The following is a 21752-nucleotide window of genomic DNA, read 5'->3' as shown; positions in this document are numbered from 1 at the left end:
CCGCCGCCTCCCGGAGCGCTTGTGGGTCCCGGTCATAGTGTGGGATATGCTCGGGAGAAGCAGCGGTGATGGACTAGACGAACAGGCTGCCCACGCGAGCCCCGCCCTGGTCGTCCCGGCGTGCCCCGTGGGCTGAGACGGCCGGGAGCCGTAGACCGGAAGCGCGGCTGCCGCCATATTAGCTGTGGGCAGACGCCGTGCTGGCACCATCCCAGGAACGGGCACGTTTCTCGCTACCGGGAGCACGGCGGCGGCGGACCTGCCGCGCCCCGGAGCCTCCGGGCATCCCAGCTGGGGTGTGGAGGATGATCATTCCGCGTTTCCCCCTGGAGCAGCAGGGACGGGGTCGGTGAGCGGGCTCCCCGCGCTGGCGGAGCCCCGCCCCGGTGCTGTCCCGCCCCTGTCCCGGCGTGCCCCGCCAGCGGTGATGGCGGAGGGCAGCGGCAGCGGCGGCGGTGCGAGCGGCCGGGGGCCGCCGTGCCCCGGGGCGGCCTCGGCGTTCCGGCGCTGGGAGCAGCTGCGGCGGCGGGCTGCGACACCCTGGGCCCGCGGGCTCCTGGCCGCGGCTGCCGGGCTCGGGCTCCTGTACGCGGTGCTGCGGGTGCCGGTGCGGCTCCGGGACGGCCTGGCGGCCGGTGAGGGCGGCAGGGGGGAGCGGCGCGCCGGGGGGAGGCGGACCCTGCCCGTGGAGTCCCCAGCTGTGTCCGGGCTGTGACGGCGGTCCAGCGGCACCGGGCAGGGACTGTCCCGCTGTGCGGGACTGTGCGGCTCCGCACCTGCCGTGCGCGCGTCTGGGACCCGCTCGGGAGCAACGTTGCGGGGCTGGAGTCTGTCCAGAGAAGGAAACGGGTCTGGAGCCTCAGGAGCGGCTGAGGGAGCTGGGAAGGGGCTCAGCCTGGAGAAAAGGAGGCTCAGGGGGACCTTGTGACTCTGCACAGCTCCTGACAGGAGGGGACAGCCCCAGGTCCGGCTGTGCTCCAGGGAGCAGGACAGGACCGCCAGCTGTGCCAGGGGAAGTTCAGGTTGGACATCTGGGGGAGTTTCTTAATGGCAAGATTGGTCAGGCTTTGGAATTGGCTGCCCAGGGAGATGATGGAGTCCCCACCCATCATGGTACCCAGGGAAGAACAGGACCTGGCACTCAGTGATCTGGTCTTGTTGGCAAGGTGGAAAATGGTCACTGGTTGGACTCAATAAGGTCATTTCCAAACTAATTGATATTCTGGTTCTGTGAGTGTGTCCCAGCCGTGCCTACAGGCAGGTCGTGCATCCCACCTTCGGTCAGCGGCACACCGAGCTTGTCCCCAAACCCCAGGGTTAGGGACACGGCCGAGGACTGGGCGGTCCTGGGGCAGCTGAAAGCAGCCAAGGCACTGCCCCGGTGCTGCTGCGTGCTCCCACCTGGGGCTCTGTCAGGCTGGAGCCCTGCCCTGTCCCTGTCCAGCCTGCGCTGGTGGCAGGTGACTGGCTGATGTGCAGTGTGAGTCCAGACCATGGCCAGAGCACCACTGGATAACAGCGTTCTCTGCATTGTGCTCTCAATAGCAGGAGGGAGAACGTGGAAAACGTTTGTTAGCACTGTATATAAACCTGTATTAGAACAGAATGATTTTGTCTTAAAATGAAATAATATATTAAATTGGCTTCTTGTGGTCCACCAGCCACTGTATGGGTGAAACTGTAAGATGCTCTGTCTAGAAATGTGCAGTGATTTTTTTTTTTTGTTGGGATATAAAAAATTGGCTGTCACAGGTAGATCCAAACAAAATAATACATGGTAAGGGTTCCCCTAAAAGTAAAGCATTATAAAGCTGCTAGGGCTGTAGTGTACTATGTATTTGCATGATATTGGGCATTCTTTAATAGACAAGCTATTTATCTTTTTCAATTCTACTTATTAAGTCTTTGGTTTTGTTTCTCTTAACAGTGACCGTGTTCTTAAGCACTTTGACTCCAAAATTCTACTTTGCCCTGACAGTAACTTCATCTTTTATATCTGGACTGATATTTGTAAGTAGCCACTTCTTTTTTTTTAAACAACTTTAGCACCTCTCAGATGACTTTATGAGGGGTAGAGGGAGTGAATATCAGACTCTAGAGGGTGCCTTTGTGCTGGGAAGGAACTTCTCTGATGTATCGTTGCAGCGCTTTCGCTGTGTTGTGTGTTGGGGCTGTATGAGTCTGAGAAGATAACTTGTGTGGAATTCTGGAATGATTTACCTGCCCTGCACAGCTCCAGCTGCTCCCTGCTTCCTGTCACTGCTCACCAGAGAGAGCAGACAGGCTCAGGATCCACGCTGGTCCAGGGCTGACAGTTTGCTCTAGTCCTTGAGGGATTGTGATATGTACGTATTTTAATAGCTTCAAAAAGAGATAGTAATATTTTTGGCCCAGAATTTCTGCTAAGTGACTGTAATTGCTGTTAACTTAGTCTTGTCTCTTTGTTAGACTTGCTCTGGTTAGCAGAACATCTCAGTTTAATGGGCCATTTTATCCTTTAGTCTTTTAGATTATTTTTGTGAAATGAAAAAAATACACCTGTGTTGAATACTACAAATTTGGTACTGCAGGTAGGGCTGCAGCTTGAAATATCCTCACCAGAAAAGAAGATATAATGTTTTTTTGCCTCTGTTCACAGTTTCCCTATACAGGTACTTCTGAAAGGGTTTTGGAGTTACCCTAATGACTTTGGGAGGGAGCAACATAACACTTGACTAAAATATTGCTGTTTTTTTCCAATCTCTTTCATGTTTATGTGAGTGATCCTGCATGACAAGGCAGGCCAAACTAGATCATTGGTGTTACTCTGTGTGGAGATAAGTTCCACCCCTGATCATTGGCAGGGGGATGGACTCGCTGTGAACGCTCTTTGTCCCTCCTGTTTGCTGGGAAGCTGTCACTTAAGGAGCTTTCTGGTGCCTTTTTCTCCTGTGACAGGTGTTTGAGTGGTGGCACTTCCGAAAATACGGCACATCTTTCATCGAGCAGGTTTCTGTGAGCCACCTGAGGCCCCTCATCGGGGGTGCAGAGGGCAGCCCCCCAGCCCCAGCAGCCTTCTCGGCCGGGGAGAATGAGAGCAGCCGGCAGAACATGCCAGGTGATTCCTGATGTGTCCCAGGAGCTTTCCCTAAGCTTTGAGGGGGCTTTTAATAGCTTTAAAGCGCTTGTACTTAGGCTTTCACAAAGCCTACATCTTACAAGGTGTTTTGTTAGTAGTGCTAAAAATAAACTAAATAATAATGTTTTTTCACTCTAAACCATTCATTGTTAAAGATATGATTTAGAAAATGTTATACATTTAGCTAAAACTGTTTCAATAACATTGGTTGTTTACTGTTCTAAAGATAAATATTGCATGAGTGTACATGAATTGCTTAATCTTTTTGCTCTGTGCTTTTGTACCCCAGCAATGTTGGGGAGCAAAAATATTTATAGAATAGCAGAAGTTTATGAAGATGAGGATTGCCTAATAATAAAATTAAAGGAGGTTTTGAAAACACAACTGATTTGCATTACTGCATTTTAATGTCAAGGTAGTATTTCCTGTGCTTTTAATTTAAAAAATACTTTATTTTGTTATTCCTCAGAGTGCAAAGTGTGGCGAAATCCTCTCAATCTTTTCAGAGGGGCAGAGTATAGCAGGTATTAATTTTCTTGCTTTCCACTGCATATTTTTAAATTTAATCAGGGGCATGCACATGACTTCTTCACAGAGCTTGCACTGGTAATGTCAGGAGACAGCTGGAGACCTGCGAGATTATAGGGGTGATTGATACCAATCCTGTGTTTTAAAGGCACCAAGCCAAGCTTTGGCAGTTTCAATGTTAAGAACAAAAATATTACTGTAACATCAGGGCTTTCTGAGAGTAAAGCAGGAAAAAAAACCCCTTTATTCAGAGGTTGAGACAGTGATTATCAATCTAAATTCTCTTTTATTAAACTATATTGTAAGTCTCCTAGTGTTACTTCATGGGAGAAGCTGCTTTCTAGGAAGCCAGTTCCCAAGTTGTTTAGAACTTTACAGGTTATTGAACAGTAGCACTTGAAACTTTCTATTAGAAGCTTTAGTCTTTTATTACAGATTTTCTGCACTAGGCACAGCAGATATCGCCTTGATATCAGCATTGCTAATTGCTATGAATGCCTCTTACTGAAGTGTGTTCTTTTAGGTACATGTGGGTGACTGGGAAGGAGCCTCTTACTTACTATGACATGAATTTGTCTGCTCAAGATCATCAGACCTTTTTCACATGTGACACAGATGCCCTTCGGCCTTCAGACACAGGTACTGATGTGTGTGTAAGGTGTGGAAATCTTGGACAGGGTCAAGGGTGTGTTTTTGGTGAACTTGAAAGTAATGCAAGTTTTTGTCAAATATTTCATGAAACTACAACCTTTCTCAACTAACAAAGAGGTTTAATAGATGTTGGGGATCATAGAGTGGTTTGGGTTGGGAGGGGTCTTAAGGCCCATCCAGTTCCACCCCCTGCCATGGGCAAGGACACCTTCCACTAGACCAGGCTGCTCCAAGCCCCTTGAAATTTAGTGTTTAGTGAAATTTAGTGGAAAGATGTTGTTTTACATTGTGCATTCTCTACAGCTTTAGTGCTGTCACAGTCCTGATATTTTTTTAAGATCTCACACATTTCAAATAATTAACACAATATTGCAAACCTCAACAGCCAAAATGTGGTCTCATTTAAACCTTAGTAATGAGTAGTGCAGTCTCCAGATTTTTTTCCTTGTGTTCCACATGTTCAGTGCAGAAAATGTTCTTTACCTGGTTATTGTCAGAGTGGGTGTGAATTATTGTCAATTTGTCACATTCCAGAGGTGTTCCTTGTCAGCTGGCTGTGACATGTTTGATATGAAAGATGTGTTTTTATTTCACAAAAGGGAGTGAATTGTCTCGCTTGCGGAGCCAAGACTAATATTTTGTTTCCGAAAGAAAACTCAAATATTTTTCCACGTTATTCTTGCTGGACAGCAGGAGGTTTTGTTCCAAAAGAAACATGTATAGATTCTTCAGTTTTCTTATCGTCCTTGAGATAGGCCAGATATAGAACTCCATGAATGTAAGGTTTTGGAGTTCTTTCAGGACTGGTTTTAGTGTGAAAGTTAATAATCCTGCATAGAAAATGGTAGCTCTGAATGTGTTGTTTTCCTTGAAGCTGGTTTTCAGTTTGTGTTTTCCAGTTTTACCGAATGGAAGCATGGTAGGAAGGGTTTAGAGTCATTGCACTGAAATAATTTTGAATTCAAGTTGTAGTTCAAAGGACACTTCTGAATGGATTTCACCCTTTTTACTTGTTCCCAAACCAAATAAGCTGATAAATGTATATCTTGAATTGGCTTCACCTTGTGATGCCACTCAAATGTGCTTTGTAAATTTAAAAATAAACTGTTAACCCTTCATGATCTGACAGTTGTCGAAAAATAATCATGGAACAGAATCCCAGAATATTTTCGGCTGGAGGGGACCTTAAAGCTCACCCAGCTCCACCCCCTGCCTTGGCAGGGACACCTTCCACTATCCCAGGTGCTCCAAGCCCCATTGTCCAGTCTGGCCTTGGACACTTCCAGGGATCCAGGGGCAGCCACAGCTGCTTAATATTTTAGTATAAAACTCTACCTGTGCAAGACACCACTTACTCCATCACTGTTTCCTTTGAAGTTCTGTTTGAAAGCTTAAATTAAAGTTCCTTGCAGGTCTGTGCAAGAACCTGTGTTTAACAATTGCTTCTGCCAAGCTTTCAACAAGTCTTGGGAAACGTTTCCAAAAATCTGTAGCAATTTAGAAATTGTACATCTGCCTGGTTATGTAAGCTGCGTCTGTGCTCCGTGTAGGAGTTCTGAAATGGTCAGTGAGGAATCTTCCTGGTGGTGTTGCTTTCTTAAACTAAATTTGGGCTGTAATGAGCTGTTGCAAGAATTTGGTGCTTATGGTAGGAACAGGCTGAAATTCAAACACATGTTTGTTCTTCCTTATAACAATCATACAGCAAACAGGAATTTTCAGACTGGAAGGGCATGTTAATTAGGGCTGGCTCCATGCAGCCAGTGTTGCCTCTGCTGGCTCCCAGGTCTTTCACAGGTGTCCATGTCCCTCACACCCTTTCTGCGTGTTTTCCACAGTTATGCAGAAAGCGTGGCGAGAGAGGAACCCGCAGGCCCGCATTAAAGCAGCGTATCAAGCTCTGGAGTTGAACAATGAGTAAGTTTGTACATTCAGTTGCTGTATTTCTGGTGTGAAGGACTGAGTGGAAGGATACTGAGCACACTATCAGTTTCTTCATCTAATAATTCCCTTACAGCAAAGTTCTGAATGCTTGAGGGGGACTCTTCAGACTGGGACTTGCACATGGGGCTGTAAATTGCCCTGGAATATTGAACTCTTCTACTAAAAACATCTTTTGTGCAGCTTTTTTTCTTAAATCGCTGTGTTAGTGGCAATAACAAATGAGAAATCATTTTCAGTTATGGAGCAGTCCTAATTGGATATAAGATCATGTATTTCAGGGATGGTATCATGGTACAACTGTATTTGGAATTCACAGATGCCACTCCTGTAAAGGAATTAAAAATACTCTGTAGCATAAACCAAAGAATTTCACCCTTAGCTGTGATACGCTTTGCTATGCTGTCTTGTTATTTCTCTTATTTCAGTTGTGCTACTGCATATGTCCTCCTGGCTGAGGAAGAAGCAACAACTATTGTGGATGCTGAGAAATATTTCAAGCAGGCTCTGAAAGCAGGAGAAATGATTTACAAAAAATCTCAGAATTGCCATTCCCAGAGCCCCCAGCATGAAGCACAGCTGAGTAAGGACTTTGAATCACATGAACTCCTGGGTTTGTGTGAGCAGAAATGTAAAAATAAAGTTATAATCAGGAGAGGCGAAGATTGAAACTGATAGACTAATTCTTTTTGTCTTTGTAATCAGGAAGAGATACCAATGTATTGGTGTATGTGAAAAGGAGACTAGCTATGTGTGCCAGGAAACTTGGCAGAATACGAGAAGCAGTAAAAATGATGAGAGATGTAAGTAAAAGTAAAAAAAGCTAACTGAGTTAAAAATTGTTTTCAATCACATTGTTCTAATTGATGGGTTTAAGTTCATTTCTAGGCATCATAATTAATCTCATTGAATTATTTTCCCATGGGTTCGCACATGATTGAATGGGGCATTCTGTAACCTGGTGTTGTAGGAGATGTCCCCGTCCTTCTGCTATGGCAGGGGGCTGGAATGAGATGAGCTTTGATTGTTTCCGACCCAAACCATTCTGTGATTTTATGAAATGATGCAGTTCTTTTCACACTGCTTCCGTGCCAGTCTCTAACACTCTGAGACAAAAGGACGTGAAAAAGCCCTAGATTATTGTACTGATTTCTCTTAAGTATTTCAATTATTCAACTGTAATTCTACATGTAATTTCTTTCTCTTTACTGATTTGCAGTTGATGAAAGAGTTTCCACTTCTCAGTATGCTGAATATCCATGAAAACCTCCTAGAGGCCCTTCTGGAGTTACAGGCTTATGCAGATGTCCAGGCAGTTTTAGCCAAGTATGATGGTAAGTGATGCCTGTTGGAAATGTGTGTGTTTTTGAATAAGAGAATAAGTGAGATGGGCAGGGGATGTCTGTCCACAGGCAGGAGTGACCATGACCTCAGCAAGGTGAGCAGACTCCCTTCAGTAACAAATAGGTGCTTGTGGAGTGCAGGTCAAGTTCTCCTTTTGACTGCTGAGGTCAAATTTAGGCAAACTAAATTGCATATGAATTACTTTCTGTGTTTTTAAGTTACTGCTAATCTGTAAAGAAATCCTTGCTTCAATTCAAGTATTATTTTAATTAATCTCTTCTACATCCCTGGATATGCCTAAATTCATCAGCCTTTTTCAGCCAGCACATAGCCCTGTAAGTAATTGATGTAAATAAGCTGGAAAAGGTCATTTTCCTTTTTGTCATCTTCCAGGCTTGGCCTTGTGCTTCTGTAATACTGAGGTGGTTTGTCAGAGATTAGCAGTGTGCAAACATGCTGCTGCTGGAGATTAGTGGTGTGCATCAAATGGTGTTGCTTGCTTTCACTTTCTGTCTTGATTAGTAGGTTTCAGATATTGTGCAAGTCTAAATAGAAGTTAATAAAGTATATACTTATTTTTTATTGCCCTCAGTTTTGCCACCTGGATAGTGCTCGCTTCATGAGTGTACAAAAGGCTGCTGTCAAAGCAGGGCCTTAAATCACCTTTGGAATGGAGGGGACATAGCAGTATTTTATGACAGTTATTGTCAGAAGTTGTTGAGTTCTCTCTTATGCCAATTCTTTATCACCTCAGGGAATCAAAAGTATAATATTTTTGCCCAAATCCTGTGCCACTTGTACATGGCCAGCCTAGCACCCTGCTCCCATTCCTTGATCCTCTTCTGGGTGGATTCTTTTTAGTTTATGAAAACCATTTGCACTTTGCCCAGTGATTCTTTCTGTTAACACCAGGAATTGTGACACTTTCTTAAGAAAGCAGCATTGCTGATTTTTTTCTGACCATCTGGAAAAATGAGTACGAGCTTCAAACTCCCTGCAGCACCCCTGTGTTTGGCTTGACACAACAGCCAGGCTTGTAGTAAGTGATGGACAGGCCCAGGATGGGATTTACAAAAAAAAGCAAGAACCATCTGACTATACACAACATGGTACTTGGGAATTAGACCCCAGACTTTGTCTGCTTTTAAAGTAAACTTGCACTGTGGAGTGCTAACCTTCTAATCTGTAATTGTCAGCTCAGACTTGGCTTCAGATATGCTACAAAGCTACAAGTAACAGAATTTTCCCCCATGGAACTGCAAGAGAACGGAAATCGCGTTTTTGTTAAAATTCATCTACCTGTCTGTCATGTAATTTTTTGCAGTCAGCTTCTGGTCAGTCTCTCAGTATTGTACAAAACTGTGTTAATGTACAGTTGCAAAATTAAGTAAAGATCAGAAGGTTGCTTTAGATCTTTGTGGGTTAATGCAGGAAGTACATTCTGTTCTTGAGTGTATTTATATGCATATTTCTCCTTGGATTCTGTTTCAGTGTGTTGGTTTAGAAACAAAAGGTGACTCTCACCTAAATACAACTTTGAGTTTTCAATCTGAGATTGACTGGTGACTGTCAGAAAAAAGAAATTCAAAGTTTCTAATCACAGCTGAAATGTTCCAGATGTCAAATTCATTGTCTCCCATACCCAAGGAAAAATCTTTAACTCAAGGGATGTGGGTTTAAAATGTTTGTATTGCCTTGGAATCTTACAGCTTAATTATTTTATTTTATCACAGATATCAGTCTTCCCAAATCAGCAGCAATATGTTACACAGCAGCTCTGCTAAAAGCCAGAGCTGTTTCAGAAAGGTAAGCAAGGACATGTGTGAAAACAATGGTTTGTTCCTGTATCTTGGGTTTGATGTAAAATATGAAGGAAAATGGTCTCAATCCTTTATGTTTTAAAATTACTTTTAATCTGTAAAGAAATCTTTGCTTTGATTATTTAAATTATTTAGTCTTTAGGATTATTTAAATTTTTTAGTCTTTTTTAAATGCCTCGTTATGCCTAAAACTACTTTTAAGCATCCATGAAGTTAGTACAGGGAAGGATGTTTTTCACAAGCCTGTGTGTTGGCCAAGTGCTTTTGTGTAAATTCTATTTTCAGTGTTTTGCTTGGGATTTGTGTTTTGGATATTTGTGGTAGTTGATGCTGGCATTTCACCGTGGTCTGATCCCAGCCCCACCTCCCTGTAGGTGATGCTGGAACAGGGAGCTGAAAGTCAGGATCAGCATGAATTTTCACGTGTCATATGTCATGGGTAGCAGTCAAGATACCTGACTTAACAGGAACATTTTTCTCCTAGAGGGGTTTGTTTATCTTTCTTGATAAATCAGCCAATTTTTAATGAACTCTTAAGCTTGCAGTGCAAATAAACACCTGGTTAGCTTTTATTATTTATTACTTTTGTTCAAGGTGGGTTTTTCCCTTCAGGTTCTCCCCAGAAACTGCCTCCAGGAGAGGACTTAGTACAGCAGAAATTAATGCTGTGGAAGCAATTCACAGAGCTGTGGAATTTAACCCTCATGTTCCAAAGGTAAGAGTATTTTATTTCCTACTGGACCACTTGTAATGTATTCTGAAAATTTCTGTATTATAATGTAACTTTGTTATTGGAGCCTTTCTAGCCCTATATTTTCTTGAATTTGGTTATAACTCCCACTATGGAGTTGTTAAAAACATTAGTATTTATATAATATTTTGTGGCCAGATTTTTTTTTAAATAATAGTTCAAACAGGGTTTTTTGCACAAAAATTTAAACTTCAAATTTCCTAACTCATTGGAAATTCCAATAATATGTATTCCTGAAGGCCCTTTACTCTCAATAAGGGTGAACATTAATAAATATAAATGTAGATATTTAGTGTCATAAAATAATCACAGAATGGTTTGTGTTGGAAGGGACCTTAAAGATATCTCATTCCAGGACCGTGCTTCCAAGTCCCGAAAGCCAAATTAAGTTCTCCAAACAATAATCACTCTAGTATTCCAAACCCTTTCATTCTGCTGGGCTTCCAACCATGGCTCCATGGTTATTGAGAGATCTGCAGACACTTATTTTCTTCATCCACGTGTAAACAAGATTAGGAGTCTGTATCACCACAGGCTGTAATTTAATGTCTGGGATCAAAACACAGATTGCACAGAACATTGGGTGAAAATAAAGTCTTGCATTGCTTTTGACTGTACCAGGGATGCTAGCAGTATGAACCTTGAAGCAGGAGGCTGGCTCAGTGCAGGGTCTAATCCTCTGCAAATGATGATGGAGCCCCAGTGGCTGCTGCTGGGGAGGCTGGAATGATCCGGCCGCTCCGTTCTGTCTGCCTGTCCAATCCAATAGAATGTGCACAGAGGAAGCTAATTGCTGGGAGAAATTGCTGCTTCTTTGCATGACTGATCAAGAGCGTAGCAAGTTCATTTCAGACAGTCTCAGACAGATTTTTCTTTAGCCTCTGCCTTTAGGGGCAGAAGATTATAATGCATTATCATTATCTAAAAGTTCTTTTGTTTTGGGTGTCCTCCATTTGCTTCTGGAGCCTCATATACCTTTTTAAAGAAGTCAGAGATCTTTTCAAACAGGCTGTTGTTAAAATATGATCTGTAGTTCTGCAGACACATGCAGAAACTGATTCCAGGTTTCAGTAACTTGATTTTCTCTTCTAATTGTACATCTATCCATTCTTCATGGATTTTTTATTACAACATTGCCTTGAGGCACCGATTGGTTACATGACAGAGCAGAATTTTACTGGTGCAGGCTGTTTAGAGCTCTGAAATGTTTATGGTCAGAGCAAACAAGTGAATAAGGGCAGAGAAGTGAAGCAGCTTGCCTAGTGGATCACAGAGGGAGAAGAAAATCTGATCTTTGAATTTCTACTCTGTTCTATCCCACTGACTAAAAAGGATTGTGTAAAGCAGGAAATCCCTCTGTTCGCACATTGGATGAAAGTGATTGTCTTTGTTCAGAACACTTTGCATGAGGAAAATAAATTGTTTCTCTTTGTCCTGCTTTTACAAGATTGGGGCTTGTTTGGAAAGTTAGAACCAACTAGAAAAGTGGTCCTCTTAAGCCATTTCAAATTAGAAATCTGTAACTGCATTGTGGTACTTTATGAAACAGTCTTTTGCAGTCATCTTCTGAATATCTTAGAGATTTTTATTGTGTATAAAGACTTCAAACTTTCAGTTCAGTACTGAAACACCTTCAGTACTGACACCTTCCCTGATTTATGCATAAACATGGATGTGAAAACCTGCCAGACTGGAATTCTTCTGTTTATGTGGTAACATGGGCTCAGGGCGAGCCAAAGCCTGGAGCTGAGCATTGGTGTGTTGTGGCAATACTTTCAGTGGAGCTTCACCACCACTGCTGGGTTTATATTCCCAGTTAGCATAATGGAAAAGTGGGCACTGTGGAGAGCATGAGGATTGGGTCAGGGGTCAGATATTTGAGACCATTTTCCCACAGCAGTGCTGTGTGAGTGATCCTTTACTGTGTTAAAAAAAAAAATGAAGAGGATTAGAGAGGATTAGCAAGAATATTACCCTCTGGAGTGCAGGCCCAAGGCACTGAGAGAAGAACCTAGCCAGGCAGCAAATGTGCTTTATTTGGCTGGGGCACAACCCCTCCTACATTCCTTGAAGAGTCTGAATGGGAAAAGTTAAGTCCTCAAACTGGATTAGTAAATAATCTCATAGTTTATGGCATCTGCTGAAATAAATCGGTGAGTTAGCTGCATTCTTACACTTTGGGGGACGCTCCAAGGAATTGCCAGCTACGTTGATCAAAGATGTGGGTTAACTTTGGCTGTTATTGAATGAGACACTATATGGTAGGAGAGGACAGCTCACAGGTAAATACTAGAGCTGAAACTGTCATTTCATTCTTGTAAAAAGCAGTCATCTGTTTTTAAAAGCTAAGTTCAAATGAATACCTGACTTTTTTAGTGTAACATGAGAAAATGTGATATATTAAAAAAGTGCATGTTCTGTGTTGCAAAGAAATAGGAAATGATTAATCTTTTTGTTCTTTGACCCCTCTGAGCATCCTATTTTCTGCTGATGGAGGAAGAGGGCTGAAATTGAAAAAATCTGAAGTCAAAGATACTTTGTGGTAGCCCAGTAAGGCCACATGAAAGATTTTCCTGGGTTTGGTTTATTATTCTTCTTTTGGTTAGCACGCTGACACTTTCAGGTTTGCTGTTCATACTTCAGAGCTAACAAGTCCTCGACCACGTACATTGAAACTTTCAGTGATGAAGTAATGAGCAAAGATACTGCTGGTTTGGGGTTTTTTATCAGCCTAAATTTATCCCTCATTGGTGTAGCACCTGCAGCATTATACTTAATGTTTGTTCCACAAGAATGTATTTTTGTCTTATTGAAGCTGTATGGTTTTTCTTGATTTTTTTTTTGGTGTGTGTGAAAGCCTAATTTAAGAGTCACACACACAGGGAGTGTGTTTTGCTGCTTTTCATTTCTCACTTAGTGCAGCCTGGCTGCTGTGTGACAGAAGCTGGCCCTGGCCCCTTGTGCGCCCAGTTACGCCTAAAATGATCAATTATGTTTCACCAATCAAAGGTTTTGGACCATTCCATGTAAGCAGGTGTACTGTCCATTTTTCCTTTCAGTATTTACTAGAAATGAAGAGCCTAGTGCTGCCTCCAGAGCACATTCTGAAGCGAGGGGACAGTGAGGCAGTAGCATATGCTTTTTTTCACCTCCAGCACTGGAAGAGGATAGAAGGGGCTCTCAATCTGCTGCACTGCACATGGGAAGGCAGTAAGTATCTCCTCTTATTCTTTTCTGTACAGTAGACTAGTCTCTCTGCCTTTACCCCCCTCAGACATGATTGGTTCTCTTTGTGAGAAGCTGGTTGCCTGATTGGATTCAGATCTAATATCACTCACCCTTTTTGCAGCATTTAGGATGATTCCATACCCATTAGAGAAAGGACATCTTTTCTATCCCTACCCGAGCTGCACAGAAACAGCAGACAGAGAACTGTTGCCAAGTAAGTGGTTTCTAAGCAGTAATGATAATAAAACACAGGCTAAGAACGTGTTCAGTTTGTGGTATTTTGTATTTACCTTACTGTGACTTTTTTAGTTTGAGCTTCCTGTGAAGGGGATTCAGCTATTTGTTGATGTCCCTCCCAGCAGATCCTGAAGCACTTGACTTGTGTGTGTGGTAAATGTCAGCTAGATGCAGTAATAACCTAAGTCCTTCAGAGATTAAATCTGTGTGTGGTACATTCAGACTGAGTCTGGCCAACCTTGAGAATAACTAAGTTGACCATTTGTTAAAAATTGCTTTTAAAAGAATTCATGGATTTGATTGTAGCAAGGAGTCAATCCATGGTTCCAGTCCTGCACTGGGTGTCCAGTAAAACCTGTCTGTGATGTTACAGAGAATCTTTGGGTAACATGTAGCTTCGTAGAAGATGTATTGCTTTCTCTCATTAATTTGGTGGTCTGTATTGACCTGCTGGCTGCCTCCTGGAACTTTTTCTACATGTATTTCTATGGATTTATACTGACATTTGATACTGAAAAATCTTTTCTAGCTGCTCTTTGCTTCAACGTTATTTTATGCAGTGATGGGCTTACATGTTTTTTTTCTACAAATAGACTATATCATTACTGCCTGTAGTCATGATATTTAGGAAAATAACATTAATTTAGATTAGAATTGAGCTGTTAATTATACATCTTAATTGAATTCCTTTGGGGTTGAACTTCTATATCTTGAAGAAACACAATTCCCCTGGGACTGGAAAGGGCTACTGCTAAAGCACCAGCAGCCCTTCAGAGACCACAGCTGTGGAAAGGAAAACTGCACAGACGTGTTTCTATTTAAAAGCCTGAAGTTATATTTAAAATGTGTAATTTAAATTTGCCCCCAGACTGCTTTAAATTACTCATTTCTCACTTATGCAGGATATTGCACAAGGAATTCCTTGGTTAGCAACTAACCCTAAATTGTAGACTTCCCAGCATAATTAAACACCAACACATGCAGATATTTCAACAGGATCACTCACGCATTCCTGTTTTGTTTTAAATATAGAGCTACCTATAAATAAAATAATCTTAACACTTTTATTGGAGTACTTCTTCGAGAAATCTTGACACTTAATTTTTAAAAAAATTATCTATTTAAAATAATGTTGACCAAACCATTGATTCAAAAAACCTGGATTGGTCTGATGAGTAACGCTTCTCAAATGTCTGTGAACGAATAGAATTAGCTTTAGTTGTCTTTACCTATCTTGAATTTGATTTTAATTTCCCAACGTAGGAAAAGCTACTGCAAAAAGAATTAATTGCTATTTTTTAAGCACTTTACTAAATTTTATTGCTCCATGTTTTAGAAATAAGGTGAGTTTCTATATAATATAAATCTCTGGGTACCATTAACATCTCTGATGGATGTTAGACCTGGATCTCCAAATAGTCTATGTAATTGTGCCCCAAAATCATATGATTAAAACCAAAACAAACCCTGAGCACTTTGCCATTAATGAATTGCAAGAGCACAAGACACTTTTGCTGGGTTTACTCTCCTAATGGTGCTTTAGTATGTTAGCATTCAGAAGCAGTAACTGGGAAGGTAAAGTGTCTCTTTCCTCCACAGACTTCAGTTTAAGAAAGAATACAATTGTATTTTCTCATTTTACAAAAAAAGGCTCATTTATAATTTGAGGTTTGTGTTAGATTTTAAAAACAGCTTGTCAAGAAGGGCAGTCCTTTTATGATTACTTATGTCTATAGAAACTATTTTTTCTTCATTTAAAAATTTTCTGAAATCATTAGATAGAAATCAGAGCTGGAGGTATCCAGAGCCAGTAATTGCAAATTCAGCCAGCAGGTCCTCGGCGAGTGACCAGTAGTAGTGTTGTGAGTGCTGAAAGCTCCACATGCCACCCTTAGCCTGGCTAATCACCTGCTTTGGATTCTGTTACCAGAAATTGGAAATTGCAAGGAGCTGCTATGTACAGAATTTATAACCCCGTCCTGGCACTGTTTTCTTTGAGGTCTGCTCTGTCAGCTGCTCTGAACAGATTTACTGTAGTCCACAACCAGAAGTCTTCAAGAAGTACTAGGAAATAAATGTGTATGCAGCATGGTGGTTGTTTTGTACTTGCTCAGCTTCTTATGGGGTGTGGAGATGTGTTGTTCTTTCCAGGTAACAGGATTAGAGCTCTAGAGAGTTGAAAACACCTGAACTGTTTATTTGGTTCAGGTAATTTTGACAACTTGTGAACTTTACTGGTGTTTCCTCTGTCCTGTTAGAAAAGTAGGTACTAAAAACTGAGCCTGATTAAATACTTCAAAAATAAAGCCCATGCGAGTGAAAAAGAAGCCTGGGAAGAGAATACTAATAATGAGAACAAATATGTGAAGACTCTTCATAATGAAAACAAGCATGTGATGTAGGGGAAAAATTTTTAAGAAGTTAAGTGCTGGAACCTAAGATGTGCAGCTGGAGTCTTTCCTTCTGAAAGTTCAGAAATGAGTTACAAGGCTATAAATAATTCAGAATGCAGTTCTTGATTATCAAATGTCAACATTCTTCATTTCTTCCTTTCAGCATTTCACGAAGTCTCTGTCTACCCCCAGAAGGAACTTCCCTTTTTCATCCATTTCACAGCAGGCCTGTGTTCCTTTTCAGCCATGCTGGCCCTACTTACCCACCAGTTCCCTGAGCTGATGGTCATTTTTGCAAAAGCTGTAAGTACTGTGTATCACGGGGCTTGCTAAGGTATCTTGTGGGTTTTTGGGAATTTTGAGGTCCAGGGCAAAGTAGCCTCTAGTCAGTCTCATGCTTGTGGAGCATAAATTATTTTATCTGCTTTTATAAGAATCTTGGTAGTGACAAACACATGTTGAAATTTGGACAAAATGTCTACTTTGGCAAGTGATTAACTATTACTGTTACATACCATGGCTTTGATTTGCTCTGTCATGGTTAGAGAGCAGCATTTCAGCACCAGAGAAATTTTTCCACAGAGCACTGTGGTGAGTATGGATTTTATCCTTGTGGAAGTGCACAACTACAGTGGGAGAGCCTCAAAAATTAATTTGTTGAGTGGAGATTAAGAGCAGAATGAGTAAAAGACTCAGCTGCAGGAAACAGGTCTCTTGTGAGCATTGAAAAGCCATAGCATGATGTAAGTGGAATGGATGAGAACAGGTAAAGTAACTGGTGACTTCAAACCAGATTCAGAACTGAGTTTAGCTGTTACTTAACTTTTCAGGAGCTCAGTCAGTGGTTGTATATCTATTCTTAGGGTTTCTTTCCCTTACTTATTTGTTAGCATCTGCTGTCTGTAACCTCGTCATGTTTCCCTGGGTTCTGGAAGCTGAGGAACAAAGTGAATAGGCAGCTTCCAGTTCCAGCTTCTCAAACTTCTCCAAGCAGTAAGTTTGGCCTTTACTGAACTGTGGATCTCGTGCAGTAGAGCAGAGTAGCAAATAAAGAGCTCTGAACTCTTAAGGGAATCATTTATTCTGGCTTTGCTAGTCAAAATAGAGGGTAAAAGACATTTGCATCCTGGCTGGTTTAATGCAACAGGTAATGGAGACCCAGGAGGAAAACCTTTGTTTTTTGAAAATACTTTGTTCCTAGGAGTGTTGGCTTTACTGGTGAGCCCAGTCTGGTGTCCAAGTCATGCAGGTTGGAGAGTGGGGCCTCATTTCCACACAGTGGTGTTGGTCTTTATGCTGGAAAACGTAGTTGGACATGCCAGTGACAAATTTCAGTGCTGCTCATAATTGGCTGGGTTCATAGTAACTAGGGGCTAACTATTTGTTTGATTAATTCTGTAAGGGCTGCATTAGCAAAGTTGTGTGATTTCCAAAGAGATACAAGGTCAAATGTTATGCTAACAGAGAATTGCTTGGTGAAGTTCTCTCTGCTGGGTTTCTTGAACTTGTAAGAAACAATGATACTCAACATCAAAGTAACATTTTTGTTTTTATTGCTCGCAAACAGGGGTCCTACAACTTAGATGACTTTAAAGGTCCCTTCCAACCCAAACCATTCTGTGATTCTATTTCCGTTAGTAGATATCTTCAATAGTTTTACTACAGATAATGCTTTGATGACTGCTAACGCTTTATACATACTCTCTTGTCTTCTGGAGGTCTGTAGTAGTAGCATCTGTTTGAATTTTCATACCAAAAATGGAAGATTATCTTCTATTTAATGATACCAGCCTTTCCACTCAAGCGTACTCTAATAAAGCAATTATTATTTGTTATATTGAGCATTATATCTTCAAGTAATTCCAGTACTTCAGGCTTTTAAAATTATTTTTTCCTATGTATTTCATTGCTTCAAGTATTTTTAATCTTACTGTTCTTTAACTTACTAAATACAATAACTTGAGATAATAAAGTTCTAGCTGGTATTTCTGGAGTGCTTTGGCTGTAGATAAAAGCAATGCAAAATGTATTTCCAGCTCTTGAATTTCCAAGAAACCTAGAACACAGTTTTAGGAATGGCAATTGGAAAGTATTGTGTATATGGAATCTTTCACTGTAAATCTCCAAGCAGTGACTCCTTAGATTACATTTCAGTTACTTCTTAATCAAACTCTTTTTCCAGCAGTTGAATCCACAGCAAGCTGAATGCCTCAGAAGCGGTTTAAGAAGTTGAATACCTTTCTATGGACTTGAAAAGTCTGAGTTTACATATTTTCATTTGTTAGTGCTTGAGTTTGTTTCCTCCATAATAAATCACAGGGTAAACCTTGGCAAATTGCTAAAAATATTCCAAGTGGCCAAAAATCACAAGGAAGCGTTTAGTAGTTCCAATGTACACAGTGCGATGGCGCGGCGGCCGCGGCGCTGGGAGCCGGCGCCGCGGGGATTTCTGCTGTGCTGCGGCCCCAGGGCTCTGCAGGTGCCGGGGACTGCTGCTGGCGCGGCCTTGGGCATTTGCTGATGCGCTCGGAGCCCGTGAGCGTGCCCAGAGCAGCCGTGGCTGCCGAATCCCTGCAGTGTCCAAGGCCAGCTTGGGGGGGCTTGCAGCAGCCTCAGATGGTGGAAGGTGCCCCTGCCCTTGACAAGGTGGTGGAATTAGGTGATCTTTAAGGGCCCTTTGAACCCAAACTGTTCTGTGATTCCGTGATAACTGTGTGAGTTGGTGCTGCTGAGGACAGTGGGACAGGCAGTGGCAGAAGATCCACAGGGGCTGCAGTACCAGCAGGTGCTCCCTGGCCCTCACTGTTTATTTCACTCAGATTTCTGATCTCTTGGAGAATCACTGTTCTTGATCATCAGACAGCTCTGTTTCTGAAGTAGCTGCAGTAAGTGACAGAAGGTAGGAAGGTATGCAAATGACGATAATCTGAACTGTCTGAAGAAGCTGAAAAATGCTGCTAGATAAAATAGCTTATGTCAAAATTGCAGACAAAAGGGTCTGATTGTTTTTTCATTCAGTATGAATTTTTATTTTTTAATAATTACATAGATGGAGGACTAGGTGGATGTATATCATCTTGCAAAAGTGAGGGTGCGCAGTTCCTTCTGTAATACAAACACACCAAGAAGAACACCAGTGACACAGAGTGATAGCAGGCACTGTAAACAGATCTCAAAAGTTCCTGAAAACAATGAACTTACCTTCATAGAGTCACAGAATGGTTTGGTGGGAAGGGACCTCAAAGCCCATCCAGTTCCACCTCCTTCCACTACCCCAGGGTGCTCCAAGCTCCATCCAGCCTGGCCTTGGGCACTTCCAGGCATGGGGCAGCCACAGCTTCTCTGGACAATGCCAAGCAGATCAATCCCATTTTTTACATCAGAACTTTATGTTACTGGAATAGACCAGTGTAAATTATTATTAAAATACTGAAAAAATAGTGCAGCAATGTTCCTGCTGTATCCTACTGAAAACAACTTTATTTTTCAGGGAATTGGACAAAATCCTAAGACAGTCCCTGTTCCAAAGTGGTTTTATATGGATTGCTTGATACTTTCACAACAAAGAAAGAAGTCATGGGATTTAAATTAAAAATTGGCTAATTTTTGTGATTGCAAGATTAGGAGAAAACATTCTTCATTCTGGCTGTTCCCTAGCTCCCTGTTGGAGGATTCCTTGCCATTTTGTCTGTGACAGCCGTCTAGGGACAGAAAATAGGGCAAAGCAGAGCCGTGTCTGGCAAGTCCTGCTTTATGTGACACTCTGCTTTACTTTAAGAACAAATCCCCCTACCACTTTCCCCAAAGCTCATTAAGTGAGACTGGAGAATTAACTTTTTAGCCAGCTGCTGAACTTTTCATATTTATAAACACTTGAGTCTTTTGCTTATCTAAGAGAAAATGTGTATAGTTTGGAGATGAGCACTTCCCTGCCAATGTGTAATGAGTGGTTCTACACTTGGTAGGGAAAAAAAGCCTGAAGTTTCCTGTCAGAGCTGAGTGTCGATGCCAAGGGCAAAGGTTTCTTGCCTTGCTAATCTACATCTTAACTCATGCACTTAATGTGAAGGTGCCACACGCTAACAGGCAGGGAAGAAGCCCACTGCAAGGAAAAGCACCTACACTGCTGTGAATGTTATGTTTTAAAAGCCTTTTTAATGTAATATTTGAGGTTATGATAGAAGCCAGGAGGGCCAAAGTAAAACTTTCAAAGTAAATGAGTCGTGTTGTTGCTAACTCACAAATTGAGGGTTTGCACAAGGATAACCCGAGTGCCAGCAGAATATCTGGGGGATGGGTTGAGAAGGTGCAGGGGAGTTTGCATGATTTGTTTTAGCCTAATCTTACTTCTGGAACTGTTTAGATGGCTTCTAGAATATGGATCTCATCTGGAAGCACAGACTGGTCTTGGTGGATGGGCTGTTCCATTTGGGTCAGTGACCTGTAAATAATCTATGCCTGAATATTGAAAAAATTTGGTGATCTCTAAGGTCCCTTCCAACCTAAAGAGTTCTGTGATTCTCTGAAAATCCGCTGTCCTGTGCTCTCTGGTGTGCTGAGCCCTGAAGGCACAGTGCTGAGCAGCTGGCAGAGTGGAGCAATGCCATCCTAACCCTGTGTTTGTGCCCAGGTGCTGCGGCTGCTGTGGCCAGTGAGTGCTCCCAGTGTTCTGGCTTCCAGCTGAAGGGACTGCGCCCAGGGTGAGTGCACGAGCCTGGGCTGGGCCTTCCAGAGGCTGCTGCTGCTTCTGTGTCTGCATTAATGTCTGATGTTTGCAGCACGCCTGTTTCACGGCATCAGCAGCGAAGGGGTTGGAATTGTGTTGCCCTGAGGGCAAGATGCAGGGTGGTTTTTGCTCATACCTAGAGTCTGCAGAAGGAAGTTGGTTTGGAAACTGAGCTGATCTATGGTTGTGTTCTGTTACTTCCAGTGCTTTGGGACTCTTCTTCCACCCTTCATCTTCACTCTGGGACACATTGAGGACCTGCTGCTGTCCAGCCCCGGCATCAGCTGACTGGTGTGACTGGCGTGTATTTTCCATGATAGTTTGATTTTATTCTTATGAGCCCCACTTGGTGGTTGGCTGAACCCCAGCTGTGGGAGCCAAGGAAGAAATCTGGGCTCTTCAAACTGATATCCTTGACCGGCTTCCATGCTCATGGTGCTTAACATATGAATTTCTCCTTTGGCCTTAATCTGTAATCATCTAAGAAAATAGTTCTTGTTGAGCAATAGTTTATTGCTCTCTAAATCAGTTGGACAACTGGAAGCTCATACTTCCTCTGTAAGAAAGGAGAATACACAAACTGAGCAGGTGTTTGGAGTATTGATGCTTCCTTCTCAGCTGCAGATGCACCAGATACTTGGCTTAGATTTAATTTCATAAGCCTTTTTCAAAATATTTGTTAACAGCAAAGTATGGTTCTGCTTTCTTTATTAAAAGGTTGCTACTTAACACATTGAATTTGTTGACTTCTTAAGTGTCTGTTAAATATAGATTACAATGTGCAAACAAAGATTTGTTTCTTCTCTATCGTATGAGCTTGCATTACTCAAGGAGATGGTAAACATCTATTTCACATTACTTCTTTAGATTTAATTTGCATCTTTTATTCTTCAAGACAAGGCATTTTGAAAGACAGGATGGCTTCTGAAACTGCCCAAAGTGTTGTGGTATCTGCAGGGGAGTCTGTTGGGAGACCTGAACATTCAAGTTCTGTTAGTCCAAAGTAGTTTCAGTG

The 21752-nt window shown here is 42.1% G+C and overlaps 1 protein-coding gene across 5 annotated transcripts; it reads left to right on the top strand.

Annotated features, from left to right (window-relative positions):
- The first annotated feature begins 172 nt into the window (after positions 1–172).
- ST7L (suppression of tumorigenicity 7 like) lies at positions 173–21470 on the top strand. 5 transcript variants are annotated; one of them, XM_074528305.1, is made up of 17 exons: positions 173–345; positions 1928–2010; positions 2938–3097; positions 3588–3642; positions 4170–4285; positions 6136–6214; positions 6667–6821; positions 6944–7041; positions 7458–7572; positions 9316–9388; positions 10015–10117; positions 13213–13363; positions 13503–13595; positions 16175–16314; positions 16902–17004; positions 20642–20711; positions 20942–21470. In XM_074528305.1, the coding sequence occupies exons 1-17, from the start codon at positions 306–308 to the stop codon at positions 21060–21062; spliced, it is 1755 nt and encodes a 584-aa protein (XP_074384406.1). In that variant the 5' UTR covers positions 173–305; the 3' UTR covers positions 21063–21470. The 5 variants fall into 5 exon arrangements, with proteins under 5 accessions (XP_074384406.1, XP_074384405.1, XP_074384408.1 ...); XM_074528304.1 differs by lacking the exon at positions 173–345 and adding an exon at positions 372–635; XM_074528307.1 differs by lacking the exon at positions 173–345 and adding an exon at positions 374–607.
- Positions 21471–21752: the final 282 nt, after the last annotated feature.

The sequence above is a fragment of the Zonotrichia albicollis genome, chromosome 28 (genome assembly GCF_047830755.1).
Source record: "Zonotrichia albicollis isolate bZonAlb1 chromosome 28, bZonAlb1.hap1, whole genome shotgun sequence".
NCBI lineage: Eukaryota > Metazoa > Chordata > Aves > Passeriformes > Passerellidae > Zonotrichia > Zonotrichia albicollis.
Note: the sequence above shows the minus strand (reverse complement) of the source record. Positions and strands in the feature narration are given on the sequence as shown.